Source organism: Podarcis bocagei (genome assembly GCF_964188305.1).
Source record: "Podarcis bocagei genome assembly, chromosome: 3".
Lineage (NCBI taxonomy): Eukaryota > Metazoa > Chordata > Lepidosauria > Squamata > Lacertidae > Podarcis > Podarcis bocagei.
In genome coordinates, this window is record NC_138127.1 from 103,801,841 (window position 1) to 103,819,218 (window position 17,378).

Genomic DNA, 17,378 nt, shown 5'->3' on the forward strand with positions numbered 1-17,378 from the left:
CCTCCATACACACTGCCCAGGCTTGCACCTTGGGGAGGTCACTTCAGGGCTGCTAACAGTGTGGTTTAACTTCACTGCTGGAGGCACACTCCATTGTCTTTTGAGGAAGATGGATGCCAACAGCAATACTTGTGGAGTGGTTCTATTCATCTTTATGGTGATATATGTTCCATCTACTGGAAACAGCTCCCCAACATGGAATTAGAATTGCACATATTATAACAAAAAATACTCACCAGTTATCCTTTCTTTTAGCATCAGGAAAGAAACAACAAATTCTAGTGTAAATGTTAACGACCAAGAGACAGAAGGTAAAAATGAGATATTCAATTTTACATTGACCATAAAAGGACAAGCAGCTCCCACAAATTTCAAAGGATTAGTCCTGGACATCAAGGCTTACCTTGAGAGAGAAAGCCAAATAACTCTTTCTTCCCTGGACATAGAGGATCCAGCGACTGTTTCACCTAACCATGATGATAAGATGGCCCAATTTCTACTGAGTATAGAAGGCCAAGGAAAGGATGCTGCTCTTAAGAGATTAGTCCGAGAGACCTACCTTATCCTTAAGAGTGGCAGGCCAATAAAGGATATTTCATTGAACATAGAAGGTGAAGGGTTAGACCCAAATTTCAAAATATTAATCCAAGACCTCAATACTTCCCTGCAGCACTACGTTGTTGCAGTTTCAACCAACTATGAGGAGAAGGCCTATTTTATCCTGGTCATTCAAGGCAAAGCAAGTGCTGCTTCTCTTAACACCTTAGTCCAAGAGATCAATGCTTTCCTTAAGAGAGAAGATCAAAAAAACGATTCTTCCCTGAACATAAAAGGCCCAGAGATACCTATTGCACCCAACCAAGAGGACCAGAGAACCAACTTTACCTTGAAGATACAAGTCCAGGGGTCCGATGCCTCTCTCAACGCATTAGTCCAAGAAATCAAAACTGTACTCAAAAGAGGCGAGGGAATCATTGGTTCTTCCCTGAACCTCGAAGTCCAAAGACTTAATGCGGAACCCAGTGTATCAGGTTTGTTTGATAATATTCAAATTGAACCATCCCTACTTATTTATTGGAATGTCAGGATATTGCTAAACAACCCCACTTTCTCCTTCCAGGTGTTGACGATACTGTTGATTCTCCAGAGAAGTGCTCTAAGCTCTCTGGAATTTGTAGCAAGGAGAAATGTGACACCATGGACAAAAATATTGGAAATTGTGGTGTTGGATTCCTTTGCTGCAGCACACGGTAAGATTCCTCACTTTTTCAAATGAACAGCTATCTAAAATGACATTTGCACCTTCTATATTGTTATTTTAAAAAAATGTTTATGCCAAGATATGTCCCACCTTGCTGTAAATATCTTTTTAAAGCATATATTTAGATTTGCAAATGATAACAGAATATCACTGTTTATTCTTTCTCTTAACAGAAGAGATCAAGCAGCTAATTCTAGGCTAGATGCACCACCCCATGGTAATGAAAGTTTACCCAAGAGGGTCGATTCTACCATGACCATAATAAGCCAAGGAACAGATGTGTCTTTCAACAACTTCATCCAAGATCTCAAGGCTTTTCTTAAGACAAAAGGTCATATAACTGGTACTTTCCTGGAGTTACAAGACCCAGAGACTACTGGTTCACCCAGCCAAGGCAATCTGACAGCCCAACTTGCACTGAGTTCAAAACACCAAGAAACAAATACTACTCTCAACAGAATAATTCAAGATATCAAAGCTTCCTTGAAACGCCACGGGATTGATATGCCACCCAACAATGGGGAGAAGGGGTCCCCTTTTATCTTGACCATACAAGGCTAAGTAAGTCCTCTCAACAGATTAGTTCAAGAGGTCAATGCAACTATCCAACTTTTTAAATGTCTGATGTTTTATTTTTTAAAAAAATATTTTGTTGGAAGCCACTCAGAGTGGCTGGGGAAACCCAGCCAGATGGATAGGGTATAAATAATAAATTATTATCATTAAATTACTATTTCCTTAAGAGAGATGGTGAAACATACAATGAACGTGTCTGAACATACATTGCCTAGTGATTGATGGTTCACTCAACAGTGGAGATTGGCGGACCCATTTTATTCTGAGAATATAAAGCCAAGGAACAAAATCTTATTTCAACAGATTACGTTTTCCTTAATGGACAAAGCCAAATTACGGTTCCTTCCCTGACCGTATAAAGCCAATGGGATTGTCACTTCCCTCAACAGGTTATTCCAAGAGACCCATGCTTCATGGAACATACAATGACAAAAGATTGATGCTTCACAGAACAATGATGATAAGATGGCTCATTTTATCTTGAGCATAGAAGACCAACGAACTGATGCTACTCAGATGATAGGCAGTGACTTCAAGATTGTGTTTTGCAGGGGTCATGCCACAGAGAATATATATATAAGCACATTCTAATGGAAGCAGGTTGCGTTTAGTGTGCTAGTTTTGTCACTGACAATGTTGCTGAGGCTGGTTCTCTTTGCCCTTTCTTGTCCATCCTTCTTTAGCCACAGTGCATATTGCCTCCCACCTGAGTGCAGCTAGGTGCCTTGTTAAACTTCTCCTCCAGCCTAACCCAGAATTGGGTAAATACACTCACCAGCTTCTGCCACCCAAACACCTTTAGTGAGCAGGAACATCACATATTTAAAAGGGCTGGAGGGGAGGTCTTTCTTACAAACATCCATGCATTCATGTCTCCATATGAGGCAATGGGTCCCACAAATGCAGCAAAGGTGTTTTCTGTGTCAGGTGTTCACAATAACAATTGCATTGTGTGGAAGCGGCAGATTATTGGGCTTGAGATCACCGTGGTGACTTTGTCGCTGTCGTCTGCAGGGACCTACGTACAAAGAAAAATAAATCTAAGAACTACTTTCTAATGAAAGCAGGTTACATTTAGTGAGTCACTATCTTTACTGAGAACATTGCTCGCAGTGGTTCTCTTCAGCTTTCCCTTCCCTTTCTTCTTTAGCCCGACTGATGACTCAGTTTTGATCTGCAACACATCAGTTTAAGAATGACTGCACTTCATCAGTAGAGACCAGTTTGGTATCAGTTCAAGAGCAATGGATGCAATTCCTGCAACTTACCTTGAACAGATAACCTCACTCTGATTCCATGCATCACACCGGCAACATAACAGATAACTGCTTTTCATTATTTATACATGTAAACATGCCAAGGAGGCCCGTAAACCATCGTCAGTATCCAGAGTCAGCTCTCATAAAGTGAATGGAGTCAAGGAGGCTGTTAAGTCATCCTTCTTTTCCTCTTCAAGCAAGTTGGGTCAGTTGGCCATCCTGCAATGACTGCAATGACCCATGGTGCTCATCATTATCTCCATGATAATGGAGCCAGTGTGGTGTAGTGGTTAAGAGCAGTAGACTCATAATCTGGTGAACCGGGTTCATGTCTCTGCTTCTCCACATGCAGCTGCTGGGTGACCTTGGGCCAGTCACACTTTTCTGAAGTCTCTTAACCTCACTCACCTCACAGAGTGTTTGTTGTGGGGGAGGAAGGGAAAGGAGAACGTTAGCCGCTTTGAGACTCCTTCGGGTAGTGATAAAGTGGGATATCATATCCAAACTTCTCCTCCTCCTCCTCCTCCTCCTCCTCCTCCTCCTCCTCCTCCTCCTCCTCTTCTTCTCCTCCTCCTCCTTCTCCTTCTTCTCCTCCTCCCCCCCCCTCCTCTTCCAAGCAAGCAACAGGCAACACACAGCAGCACCACCCAGTGCCCCTCCCAGAAGTTACACTTCTGACATCCCTGTCCTCAAGTAACTGAGTGAAAATGAGTGGCTGGTCAGAAGCTGGCAAATGCACAAGCTTTTGAATGGAAGCCAAGCTTAGCTCCCACTCATGGTGCCTGATTCCTATTTTAAGTGACATTAATAAAATACAATGCACAGATTTCATTAGCCAGCTGCACAGCTCATAAAACTATGAAATGTACTGATTCATTGAAGTATAGCCATGAAAGGTGGGATGGGGTGGGGCCCATCAACATCATGCTGAGATCCGCCTGACGTCTGGTGCCATCCTTTAGGCCCTATCAACTTTGGAGCTCCAAAGGTGTTGGGGGTAGGAAAACTAATACAAGACCCCCCCTTTTTTCCACGGTCTCCCCTCCCCCAAATTCTGTGTCTGCTCCTTGGTGGAGGGGATTGGCAGCAGGTGCCCATCTAGAAGAAGCATCCTACCCAATTCCTGGAGCAAGGAACCACCCACTAATGAGACTTCTATCTTCTCATAATTCTACTTCAGTTTATTATCCCTTCTCTGTCCTGTTACTCTATTCAGGCAATGGTTTTGGAGACTGCATGGTCCCACATGGCTGAGACGAACCTTTCTCATTCTACAACATTTTTTTTTTAAAGGTTAGGTAATCAGAACTGCACACACCATTCCAAGCATGGTCTAAACATAGATTAGTGTGTTATGATAATAGATTAGTGCATTAGTGTGCTATGATTTTGTGCAAAATTGTACATTGCTTAATTGGAAGAACATTTCATTTTCTCCTCCTCTCAGCTTCCTCTTTATTAAACACTAGTGATCCATAAGATGACCTCTTCCCTCATCCCATTAATGTCAAGTTTACTCAGAAGTCCTTGGTGAGGTACTTTATCAAAAGTCCTTTGACACACTCACCCACAAAGAAGGCTCATGAGGCAAAATGTTAGGATAATGTTCATATTTATTAATACAACAACTTGGAGGAACTGCAGACCAAATCAACCAAAATCAGAAAATACAGGCAGGTGAGGAGTTTAGCTAATTCTGGTAGGGAAGCACCCCTCCTTGGATTCTGACACAGCAACAAACTGGGTTTCCCCAGCGAAGGACAGGGAAGAAGTTACTCCTCCTTGGGACTGTGCACCCAGGCTCTGCTGTCCAGCATTCACTGAAAATACATTGTTGTTGTTTAGTTGTTTAGTCGTGTCCGACTCTTCGTGACCCCATGGACCAGAGCACGCCAGGCACTCCTGTCTTCCACTGTCTCCCGCAGTTTGGTCAAACGCATGCTGGTAGTTTCGAGAACACTGTCCAACCATCTCGTCCTCTGTCGTCCCCTTCTCCTTGTGCCCTCCATCTTTCCCAACATCAGGGTCTTTTCCAGGGAGTCTTCTCTTCTCATGTGGTGGCCAAAGTCTTGGAGCCTCAGCTTCACGATCTGTCCTTCCAGTGAGCACTCAGGGCTGATTTCCTTCAGAATGGATAGGTTTGATCTTCTTGCAGTCCATGGGACTCTCAAGAGTCTCCTCCAGCACCCTAATTCAAAAGCATCAATTCTTCAGTGATCTGCCTACTTTATGGTCCAGCTCTCACTTCCATACATCACTACTGGGAAAACCATAGCTTTAACTATACGGACCTTTGTTGGCAAGGCGATGTCTCTGCTTTTTAAGATGCTGTGAAAATACATACTTGAGGCTTAAACCGCCCCCCCCCCCATCATAAAGTTCCACTAGCAGATCCCTACAAGGTGCCCTTAGCTCAATAATGTCTCAGCATATCTAATCTTTCTCTCCAAGCTCCCCAATTGGAGACATCCATTGCACTGTCTGTCCCATCTGTACTGGATGGGTTTTGAGTACTGCAACCTGAACAAGTTGCGGGGGAGGGCAGGAGAGGGCCTTCTTTGCAACAGCTGCTAAGATGTGGAATTCTCTCCACATAGAGGTGGCTCTTCGCTATAAAACTTTTCAGAAGTTGCACCTCTTTACCCCGGCCTTTGACACCTGAGATGTGTGTTTTCAGAGCCTAGCCTACCCCTGTGATTGTGCTCTGCTGAAGCTGTTTTGCAATTTGAACTTTAAGTTGTTGTAATCCACCCTGGGACCAGCCGCCACCACCACCACAACACAACATCTTCGCCTAACTGGACTCAGCACCAAAAGAGCAAACAAATCACGCCACTCCCAAATGCTAATCTAATTCATCCCAACAGTTTGAAGTTGGCAAAAAAAGAGAAGGGAACCTGTGGCCTGTCAAGGAATTGCCTTTCAAATATTCTTATTCAGCCCCTCCTAACAGGTAATAATAATAGTATTCTAATAATTTATTATTTATACCCCGTCCATCTGGCTGGGTTTCCCCAGCTACTCTGGACGGCTTCCAGCAGAATATTAAAAAACAATGATTTGTCCAATATTAAAAACATCCCTAAACAAAAGTGACTAGCAAAACCCCACAATGCAAATTGGAGGGAGGGAAGGCATAGCAAGATGGGGGAGCTTGAGGGGAAGCAAAAGGCTGATAATACCATGCTTTGAACATCTTCCCATTGGCCGTCAGGCCCTGATGTGGTGGCCTCCTTAACCCTCTCCTTCTGAAAATCAATTACCCAAGTTTTCTTTTGGGGAGGGGTGAGGTGTGAGGAGCATGCATGATACTGAAAGTCAAAGTCATAGCTGTCAACTTTTCCCTTTTCTTGTGAGGAATCCTATTTGGAATAAGGGAATTTCCCTTTAAAAAAGGGAAACGTTGACAGGTATGGTCAAAGTATGTAGTGGAGCACATCTCCCAGTATGCTTATTGACTCTCCCAAAGAACACTAAAAGTGCTCATTGTACTAATTTGGTTGTCCTCTTCAGTTCATTCTGTTTGTTTTAGTGACAGACCACAAAAGCTACAAATTGGATAGTGTTCAGGTACTGCACTGTACTTGGTGTCCTCTCTCTGGTTCACCTTGTGTTCTTGTGCTGCGATGCAAAAATAGCTCTCCTTTGATGCAAAGTGCCAAGAATTTCTGCCACAGCACATTAGGAGCATCAGTGCAAGATGGGCGGGTTATAAACAATAAAATTATTATTATCATTATCACAGAGGCTTATAAATAGTAAAAGATTCAGCCGTTGCAATAACATAAAACCTTGGTAGCATAAAACCTCCCCCTGTCCTCTTTGAGATCCCAACCATGAAAATCTACTACTACATTGCTGTCCTTTCTGGGATGATCTTTGTTTCTCAAGGTATTTTTATTTTTATTATTTATTGAATTTATTTACTGCCCTATACCCAGAGGTCTCAGGGAAGTTCACAGAATAAAATCAAAATATAAAACCACAAAATACCTAATCAAAATTAAAACAACAGCCCAATAACCCCTACCCCCCCAAAAAAAAACCCACCACATTTTTAAAGGGCATAGGATGTCAAGGTATGCATACCATGATGTGTTGCAATTCAGCTGTTTCACGTGACAGCCTCCGTTGGAAGCTATTTTGCTTTAGGGTGGCCAGGTTGAAACGCCACCTCCCCTATTGGTCTTTTAATATTGCTATTTTGGATGTGAGCGTTCTGTCCAGTTATCCGCAAGGCCAGTAAGACAGAGTTGTTCCGCCTGGCCTTTGGCTTGGAATCAACTTGATCCCCATCCCCTCTTTCCTTTTTCCTTTTTCCTTTCTCCTTCTGTGATGGAACTCCTATTTGGGGACTTCCCTGGCTTTTTTCTGGCCCACATAGGACCAGTCTGGATAATTGGCTTTGGTGAAGATTTGAAGTTTTCATCCCCTAAAAGTTTTTTATTTGAGTTTCTACTGAAATGAGGCTGCATTTTAATGTTGTATTTTAATCTTGTTTTTAAATTGTATTTTAATCAATTGTTTTTATACCTGGTGTTAGCCGCCCTGAGCCTGGTCTTGGCTGGGGAGGGTGGTGTATAAATAAAAATTACTACTACTACTACTACTACTACTACTACTACTACTACTACTATTTTGCATAGAGAGTGGGCTGTTTGTTCTTTACAGAATGAAATTGGTGTTGGTTCTCATTGTTGTTGCTGTTAATGCTGCTGCTTTTTGTGTGTATGTGTATGGAAGAGGGAGAGGGGGAGGGAAAGGGGGAGAGACACCATGATTTTCCTTCTTGATCTCTCGTTGGCATTTGATACGGACGACCATGGAACCTTCCTGGACCAGGTCTGAGGAACGGGAATATGGGAGAGTGTATTGTAGTGGTTCAAGTAGAAACCTTCACTTTATTTGGAGCCTGCTGAAAACATTCTTGTTTGGACAAATCTACCTGGATGCTTAGAAAGTTGAGGTGTTTTAGTATTTTAACTTCTGTATGTTTTAAAATATGGTTGTAAATTCTGTCCATAAGTGACTGTGGAGGCCTATTCTGGATCCACACATTCTTCTACTGTGGCTACATAGGTTTCCAGGTGGGAATTGATCACAGTGAGAGTTTGCCAAACATGCCTTCCTCTTAGCTTGTTTCTCCTTTCATCCTGAGTTTGTGCTTCATTAAAGTCCACGATGCCTTTGGTAGAAGCCAGTCTCCAATCAAAGTGCTCACAGGCCAATGATTCCCAGTTGTCGGTGTTTATATTACTTTTTTTTTTTTTTTTAGATTTGCCCTGAGAGTGTATTTAAACCTCTTTTGTTGTCCACCAGAATGACACTTACCATTTTTAAGTTGGGAATAGAGTAGTTGCTTTGGAAGACGATAACCAGGCATCTGAACCACATGACCAGTCCAACAAAGTTGATGTTGAAGAATCATTGCTTCGACACTAGTGATATTTGCTTCTTCCAGTACACTGATGTTAGTTTGTCTGTCATCCCAAGTGACATGTAAAAAAATTCAGAGACGGAATCTTTTGAGGAGTTGGAGATTGTGTTTGCAGCTTAATTCATATATGGAAGTTATTTTGTGTGTGGAAAGGTGAATTTGTGTGTACCTCGAGTCTTCTCCTTTACAATGGTCTTGCATGGGAGGCGGTGTTTTTCCTGGAAATGAATATTGTTGTTGTTTAGTTGTTTAGTTGTGTCCGACTCTTCGTGACCCCATGGACCAGAGCACACCAGGCACTCCTGTCTTCCACTGCCTCCCGCAGTTTGGTCAAACTCATGTTGGTAGCTTCGAGAACACTGTCCAACCATCTCGTCCTCTGTTGTCCCCTTCTCCTTGTGCCCTCCATCTTTCCCAACATCAGGGTCTTTTCCAGGGAGTCTTCTCTTCTCATGAGGTGGCCAAAGTATTGGATCCTCAGCTTCAGGATCTGCCCTTCCAGTGAGCACTCAGGGCTGATTTCCTTCCGAATGGATAGGTTTGATCTTCTTGTAGTCCATGGGACTCTTAAGAGTCTCCTCCAGCACCATAATTCAAAAACATTGATACTTCGGTGATCAGCTTTCTTTATGGTCCAGCTCTCACTTCCGAAGATATTAAAAAGGTGCACCCATGAATGAGTGGCTTACAATGCCTTTTCTCTTTCTGTTTGGAGGTCAAACCGGTTTTATAGAAACTCAAGAAGCGTGCGAAGCCGCTGAAGGTTGGTGCCAGGAAGGCCCATGCACTATTGGACCCATGGAAATTGGAAAGTGTGACACATGGATCTTCTGCTGTTCAGGGTAAAGTTTCCCAGTTTGTTTGTTTGTTTTATAAATCCACTCTGCCCCAATTAAACATGTGTTTGCATTTTTAAATTTTCAAATTTACATATACAGTACACTGGAACATCACAGGCCCCAGTAGTTTTGCTTCTGGAATACAGTGGTACCTCTGGATGTGAACGGGATCTGTTCCGGAGCCCCGTTTGCATCCTGAATAGAATGTAAGATGCGACTGCGTGTCTGCGCATGTGCGGGTCACATTTTGCCGCTTCTGCGCATGAGCGTGATGTAATTTTGAGTGTCTGCGCATGCGCGAGTGGCAAAAGACGGAAGTAACGCGCTCCTTTACTTCCGGGTTGCCGCGGAGTGTAACTTGAAAACGCTCAACCTGAAGCACATTCAACCCGAGGTATGACTGTACACAGTTTGTTTTCTGCATAAGGAGCTGGTACCTGTTCGTTGGTGAAAACTAGAGAATGGCTCTGAAACCTGAGTACAGTGGTACCTCGGGTTAAGAACTTAATTCATTCTGGCGGTCCGTTCTTAACCTGAACTGTTCTTAACCTGAGGTACTATTTTAGCTAATGGGGCCTCCCGCTGCCACCGCCGTGCGATTTCTGTTCTCATCCTGAAGCAAAGTTCTTAACCCCAGGTACTATTTCTGGGTTAGCAGAGTCTGTAACCTGAAGCGTCTGTAACCTGAAGCGTCTGTGACCCGAGATACCACTGTACAACAATGTGAAGCAGAAGAGTAACTTTTTGGGGGGAGTGCTTTGTCATACACAGACACTGAAAAATGGCGATTTGAAAATGCAAATACATGTTTAATTGGGGCAGAGTGCTGACAGAAAATCTGAAGGGGGATTTTGCTTAGTTGGGGTTCAATTCGGCAGCAGAAGAGGCTCTCAGGTAATGCAACCGGTGTGGTCATGCTGGGCACAGAGGTCATGGGGTGCCACAGCATACACTACCACTAATGCATCCAATAGAAGGTGAGAGTTGTGGGGGGTTCCCACTTTTTGGCATCACACAGTGTGCTACTGAAATTTGATATGTCAAGGTCTTTTACTGCCTGCAGGTAAGAATGAGTTTTCTCAAGGCTCAGCTCTGGAACAATGAGGAAATCCCCCAGACCCATGAAAATTAATCAGTGCACATTACAGCCAAAAGATGGTTCAAGGAAAAGTTTGAGAGGCATCCATACTGCCTTCCCAGCCTCTTCTTCACTTCCTAGGTTATTGTTTCGGGGAAGAGAGGAGGCTGAAGGAGATAATGACATTCACCAGCTTGTGTTATGGTGATATCTGTAAGTTCTTTCATGCAGAAGTACTATTTTTGTCCTTGAAAATCTGCATGAATATTCTCCGGTAGACTGTGCTTTCTGCTTCTTGCAAATGCCATGCGAGGGATGTCCCTGAAAATAAAAATCTGTTATCTTCCTATAGGAACTACGGAAACTGAAGTTGCCACCTCATCAACTATTATGTTCTCATGTACATGATGATCCACTACTCTTTAGCCTTCAGAATATGTTACCATGGGACTGAGATCCTACATTGTTGATTGCAGGATTTGTTACACATCTTTGGAAAACCAGTGCATAATGTGTCAAATAAAGGAGATGATGTACCGCTAAAAATTCCTGTGTGTGCATTCTGTTAAATGTGCATATTGTCTATAAGAAAAGTGGTTTTACTTTCAGTTCAGTGAGCTACTGGACTATGAAGTGATCTGCTGGCAGCCCTGCCAGAGAAGGAAAACCTTTCCAATTTTGGGAACACCTTTGATGCTCCATCTTGTATTCGCCCTTGCCTGCTTCACAACCTTTACAGGCACAGAAGGGAGCCAATGGATAGTGCAGAGGCACTGCAGATACATAACTAATCAACTCAGTGAGTGGACTTTAAATAAGTATTCTCCACCCCCAAAAAAAATCAATTCACACACATTTTTACAATGCAGTTTCAAATCACTGTGTATTTATTTCAGTGGTCAGCAGCACCAAGCCCTATATAATGGGAGATTCAGGGTATGTATTTCTACTGATGTTCCCCTTTGATAAAGAGATTGTATATTAAGCAGAAGACGAACCCCAAACTTAGTACTGCCTGCAAAAGAAAGAAAGAAAGAAATGAGTCGCTCATGCAACAATGTGTAATTTATCAACAAATTCATAGCACTGTTGATGCCCACCTTTAGAATTTTTCTCATTGATGCAATACTGCTTTTGGAGCTCAAATAACAAAAAAAGTAATCAAAAGCTAAAGGTGCTGAGGAAATTGCATGCTTGCCCCCACCATAAGTTAGAAAAAGACCCCTAAAGGCAGAGGGAGGCAACAAGATGTCTTCAAAGACATCTGGTGAACTCATGTTTGCAACCAAGGGCTCTATACAAAGTCCTGCCCTGTGGCAAATGATCAGCAAGTTTCTCCTCCAGGAGAGAATGGTGAAATGGCTGTTGTCTCTTGCCCAGGATTCCAGCCTGGTAAGAAGACCATGATTATATTGTTAGAATTCCTGCTCCATGATTGCAGTCATGGGATTTTTGTCTATCACATGACGGTGTATGTTTTGATTCCACAGAGTGGGAAGTGATGGAAACAGGATGTTTGTGTTACTGTGTTCCATGAAATGTTATTATTGTCCTTTGTTCATTCTCTTTGCTGTCTGATGCTAGAGAGAGAGGGAGCCATGTTGCAGTGCTCCGTGTGTGTTTATATGTAAATAAAGTAGATTAGCCAAAATGCTGAGTTGCTGAGGTCTGTCACGCAAGCTGCACAAACTCTGCGGATCCCTGAGTGTGCCGATGTCTGTTGGCATCGGTCGCTGTGATGTTCGGGCTGAAGAAAGCTTTTGAAGCTCCTGAACAATTGACCAGGAGGGAGGCAACATGCAAGCCGGGCATGTGTCTCTACCAGGGTCCTACTCAAGTGTAGGGTGAGCTCCTGACACATATCACTTGCCATCAGACTGAGGGACTCATATATATAATCTCCAGTAGCACCTTAGAGACCAACTAAGTTTGTTCTTGGTATAAGCTTTCGTGTGCATGCACACTTCTTCAGATACCCTTTCTCAGAACTGTTCATCTTCAGCTACTTGCTCAAAGATGAGGAGTCTTTTCTTAAAAAAGAAACAAGATGTACTCACATCAAACATTCAGAGAATTCTGTTGAAGCATTTTGTGGGGGTGTTTAGGATAATAGATAAGGAAACATTTGTTAAGTGTTATCCTTCCTTCATTCACGCTAGGGTCCTCTCTTAAAGGGGTTATATAATGGGTGTCACTGGCCATACACTGAAAGGTTGTCAGTGAACTAACCTGCGTGCGGGGATATGGCCTTGGCTGCCTGCTACATTTACGTCTCGCAGAGCACCCCCATATCCCATTTACCCTGATGTTCCCCAGTTCCCCCACTTGGGGGAGCTGGGAGGGATACACGCCCATGGCCTAAGCCAAGATCTTCCTACATTCAGAAGTCTAATAAAGTTGTGGCCCAATTTTTAATTCCATAATGTTGTCAGAATCTTTTCTTATGATCCCTGGGGGCTGGGGCTGTTGCGCCTGGTCAAGCAATCCCCTGAGCCTGAGCTCAGTCAGAGCAAGTAGCCTATCAAGCAGACAGAGGAAAAGGCAGCCAGCTATTTCCCTGTTCCAGGTTGTCAACGTGCTCATTGAGCCATATATGGCTGTGTCTTGCCCTGCTTTCTGTCTCTGTGTTTGGGGCAAATAATGGCAACCACATTTAAGGTTGGCTTAAGGGAATTTTGCCTACCTGAAGCAGCATGGACTTCCTCTGCCACACATCCCAATTTTCTTGTAATTATCAAGACAATGCCACACCAGGCAATAGCCGCCATTTGACTTACATGAAAACATGTGATTTATCAAGCTAAAAGAAAGAAAGGAATAATCGTGATCAAAACAGGCTCAAGTCAGGAAATGCTAGCCTTGCTAACTGCCTAGCTGTCTTCTGTTCAGCTCAACTGCTGATATATGACAAAATATATGATATATATTACTTAATTGTAATAACCTCAAAGCAGTTTAGGGGAAAAAAAACTTTGCATTAAGATTATCAATAAAAGTAAGAGAAAACAAGTTAACCTAAAATGTATCAGTCAGATTGTTTCCCAGTTCTGCAGATACAAGATGAACTTTGTGGCTGGTGCACACGTATAATATATAGAATGACTGAATAATTGAATATGAAATCAGAGCATATTGATAGTCTATAACTGTAAGATCACAGTCCATACCTAAGGGAAAGTTTCTCATCCTTCTAATCTTATGTTCACTTTGTCATGTTTCTGCATGTTTGGGATACTTTTTTTAAAAAAAACCAAAGTAGTCAACAAAATTCACTAACGCTTTTGAGCTTAGGGGGAACTAACGTTTCTCCTAATATGCACATATATTGAATTAATTTTGCCCAATATTCCATTTTTTGCAAAACATTTTCTTATGTTATTTCCCCCGATGCATGCATTATAATGCAGACTTTCCAATAATGTGTAGTTTGGGGGTGGTTGAAAGCACAAAGTCACAAAAAGTTAAGAAACCCAACACAAAGCTAAGAAAGCCGAATTTTGTCATGCAGCCACATTTCAGATCACCTACTGTAAATGATAATATTGTCAGTGCTTTTCTTCTGGGGGGACACAGGGGTACACATACCCCTAAACATTTTGTAAGTTTGGCCTCATTGAGGGGCAGTATTTCAATATGAGTAGGAAAATGAGAGTACCCCTAAACATTTTTTTAAAAGAAAAAAGCACTGAATATTGTTATAAACTTTGCATGTTGGTGCTCAAAGATGGCCCAGCCATTAGGCAGGGTGAAGCTGCTGCTTCAGGCATCAGAACACCCTCCCCACCTCCAGGTCGCATGCCAATGGGTGCCCAGCCTGCCTCACCTCCGGCGTCAGTAGTGGAGAAGTGTGGCTGACATTGGCACCAATTTTGGGCAAGATCACATCCATTATAGGCTAAATTTCACCCCATTTCAGTGATGTTTATTCTGTCATTTCTTTGTCAGTGGTGGATGTGGCAGGGCATGTGGCGGTAGTGGCAGCAGCAGTGGCAGGGCAAAGCAACACTTCCTGTTTCGCCTTAAGCAGCAAAACCAGATGTGCCACCCCTTTTTGGTACTTTACATGTGAATTTATGCATCCAGCACAGCTGACTGGCTAGACTTACCTACTTTACTTTCACATATGTTGTATTTGCCATCTGAAAGGACAAGCATTTCCCTTCACAGAGTACAGGAGCTCTGCATGAACTCACACCACTCTCAAATGCAGAGCCATCAACCACAACTCCTCGGAACATGAACATGCTTGATGGCCCTGCAAGGATCATTGTGGCAAATTCTGCTTACCTTTTACAACACTTCGTCCCTTCAGAACATGATCCAAGGTTCAGCGCATACAATGGACAGTGTTTTTGACAATCAGTATTCTTAATATATAAACATGAGATCTCATCAAGGTCCCTTAGAGCAGAAAGCCCTAAAAAGGAAGGAAGGAAGGAAGGAAGGAAGGAAGGAAGGAAGGAAGGAAGGAAGGAAGGAAGGAAGGAAGGAAGGAAGGAAAGAAAGAAAGAAAGAAAGAAAGAAAGAAAGAAAGAAATGAATATGAGAGCTGAGATTTCAGTATTTCTCAAAAGTTTCCAACTCTTCTTAGCATCATAATCTATATACAACACATGACCTGGTTCCTCATTTGATGCCAGATAGAGCTTGAAAAACGGCACAGCAGACAGCAGTTTTATCAGCTGTAAGCTTTCTGCATCATTTTACCAATCAACGTTATCGTAACCGACACCATCATTTAATACCTGGTCTTTTCCATATAGATTCAGTGTTGGAAAAGGCCGCCTCTTACTGTAGAATCCCCACCAGTGTATAAACATGCACTTGGCTGACAGAAGGTTAGATTAGGAACAGAAGAGGAATGTGCATAATACACATTTCAATACAAATCAATTTATGTATGCTGCTTCTCAGTCTCAACAGCCTAGGAAGGTGGTTGGCCAGTGGGGTGGTTGTGGTGCAGCAGCAGTGAATGGGGAAGAGCAATTTTAGCACACCACAACAGAAGGTTTTAACACCTTCCCTTTCCCCTGGACCCACATTCCGAAATAGACAAAATCTTCACACCAAATGCACCCTCTGGATGAGATTGCAAAGGGTGGAATATGTGCTAGCATTACTAGCAATCCTCCTCATCACCACTATTATACCATCTCCTTTATAAATTGTTTCCCTTAAAACATCTCCAGGTGATTTAAGATTAAAAGCACATACAAAAATAATCCTAAATCCAGTACAAATGTAGACTGGGATAAAAATATCCACTTAAGAGAGTTATAGAAAAAGGAAAGTTTTCAATGGTTGTTAAAAATATATCTTACACACACAAAACACAGAATGCAATATAGTTGATGCCTAAAGTAAAAATATGCATTTATATTTTCTGGTATTCTCTTTTTTTAAGCTAAGAACTGCATTGCAATGTTCAGAGAAATGCAAAATCTAAAGGATAACATTAGTTCAGGAGGTACAGTTCAGGTCAATTCATGTCAGAATCTTCAACAAATGATTTTTCTTAGCATCTCTGAAATAATTGTGATAAATGGCAAAAGGAGTGGTTGGTTGGCAGGTTGTCTAGAAAACCAGTGTTTTCTGTTGGGTCTCCGGCTTCAGCTGGCTTGCTATGCAAGCATTCTAGAGAGATGCCTTGCCCTGATAATTAATAATGTGAATACACACACACACACACACACACACACACACACACACACACACACACATATAAAAACATACCTGGAGAAGTCAACAGTGTCCGTAAAACAAAAAGAGGGATAACCCAAAAGGCTTGCATGGTTGTTTTACTGAGAATTCAACCACTGTGGCAAACCAAGTTATTTGCTGAATCTGATCAAAAATTAAATAAAATACTTGCTATCTTCCTTCTTGGTTTCTTCTTGGGGGGGGGGGGTAATGCCTAGACACAAATAAATGCAGTGTGTGTGTGTGTGTGTGTGTGTGTGTGTGTGTGTGTTTGGTTATGGTAAAGAATTGTGCAGAAACTGTCTCTGTGGGACTTCACACAGAGTTTTTAATGGCACACAGTGGAAAGCAATGACGAACACACAGCAAGGATAATACTGAGTACAGATTATTCGCTTGGACAACTTTTGTCACAGGACGTTCAACAGTGAGACGGAATGAGGTGGGTAGTGCCTGATGTTGGACTTCATGGACATCTTTGATGCCTACAGAACGTTCAAAAATACAAAATGTATGCTCCGTCAGGACAGCTGCAAACAAGTTATCCCAAAATAGGTCTCTGTGAATTCAGGGGAGGGGGCCAAGCCCTACTGAGTGCTTTTCATTTCAGAGGCTCATGTAAACACATGGAACACAGCCGTGTTATTGGGACATAGAGCATATGAAACTTGTGTTTTATCTCAACAAATAGCTCTCCCTCCCCTGAATGCCTATAGCACATGTGAACATAAGAATGGCTCTGTTGGATGAGGCTAGTGGGCCATCTAGTCAGGTATCCTGTTCTTCCTGTGGCTAACCAGGTGTCTATGGGAAGCTCACAAGCAGTGGCGTAGAATGGGGAGTGGGCACAGGAGCAGTAGCCTTGAGCGCAAAATTGTGAGGGGCACAAAATTCCAACACCCGGTACTGCCTCAATACAGCCGTGTGCTTCTTTTGCTGGGCTCTGTTGAAAATGGCTTCTCTATGCAAACCAGGAAGTGGCCTTTCCAGACAATGGAATAATTCTTCTCATTTCTGTAACTGTGATTTCTTGGGTGAAGCGGGTGCCGTTAGGCAGTTGAATATGTATGCATACTCTGTCCATTTCTCTCTCTCTCATTCCTACTCCCTGTGGCCCTCGACACTTGCAACCCATGCTATACCACTGCTCAAAAGCAGGGATACAGGGAAATGTTGTAGGGGTAGTTTAGCTGCTGGTGTTTGATGCTGGAGGAAGATGTTTAGCCAT

At 42.7% G+C, this 17,378-nt stretch overlaps 1 protein-coding gene and 1 long non-coding RNA gene across 2 annotated transcripts; one reads left to right on the forward strand and one right to left on the reverse strand.

Annotated features, from left to right (window-relative positions):
- Window positions 1–6,854: 6,854 nt before the first annotated feature.
- On the forward strand, window positions 6,855–10,996 carry LOC308582749. Its single transcript, XR_014005835.1, has 3 exons — window positions 6,855–6,987; window positions 9,249–9,375; window positions 10,803–10,996. It is a non-coding gene; the product is annotated as an uncharacterized lncRNA (long non-coding RNA).
- A 369-nt stretch (window positions 10,997–11,365) lies between these two features.
- LOC308583101 (uncharacterized protein) lies at window positions 11,366–16,350 on the reverse strand. Its single transcript, XM_081186770.1, has 4 exons — window positions 16,184–16,350; window positions 14,738–14,867; window positions 13,134–13,250; window positions 11,366–11,465 (listed from the first exon to the last, which is right to left on the reverse strand). The coding sequence occupies exons 1-4, from the start codon at window positions 16,239–16,241 to the stop codon at window positions 11,456–11,458; spliced, it is 315 nt and encodes a 104-aa protein (XP_081042896.1). The 5' UTR covers window positions 16,242–16,350; the 3' UTR covers window positions 11,366–11,455.
- Window positions 16,351–17,378: the final 1,028 nt, after the last annotated feature.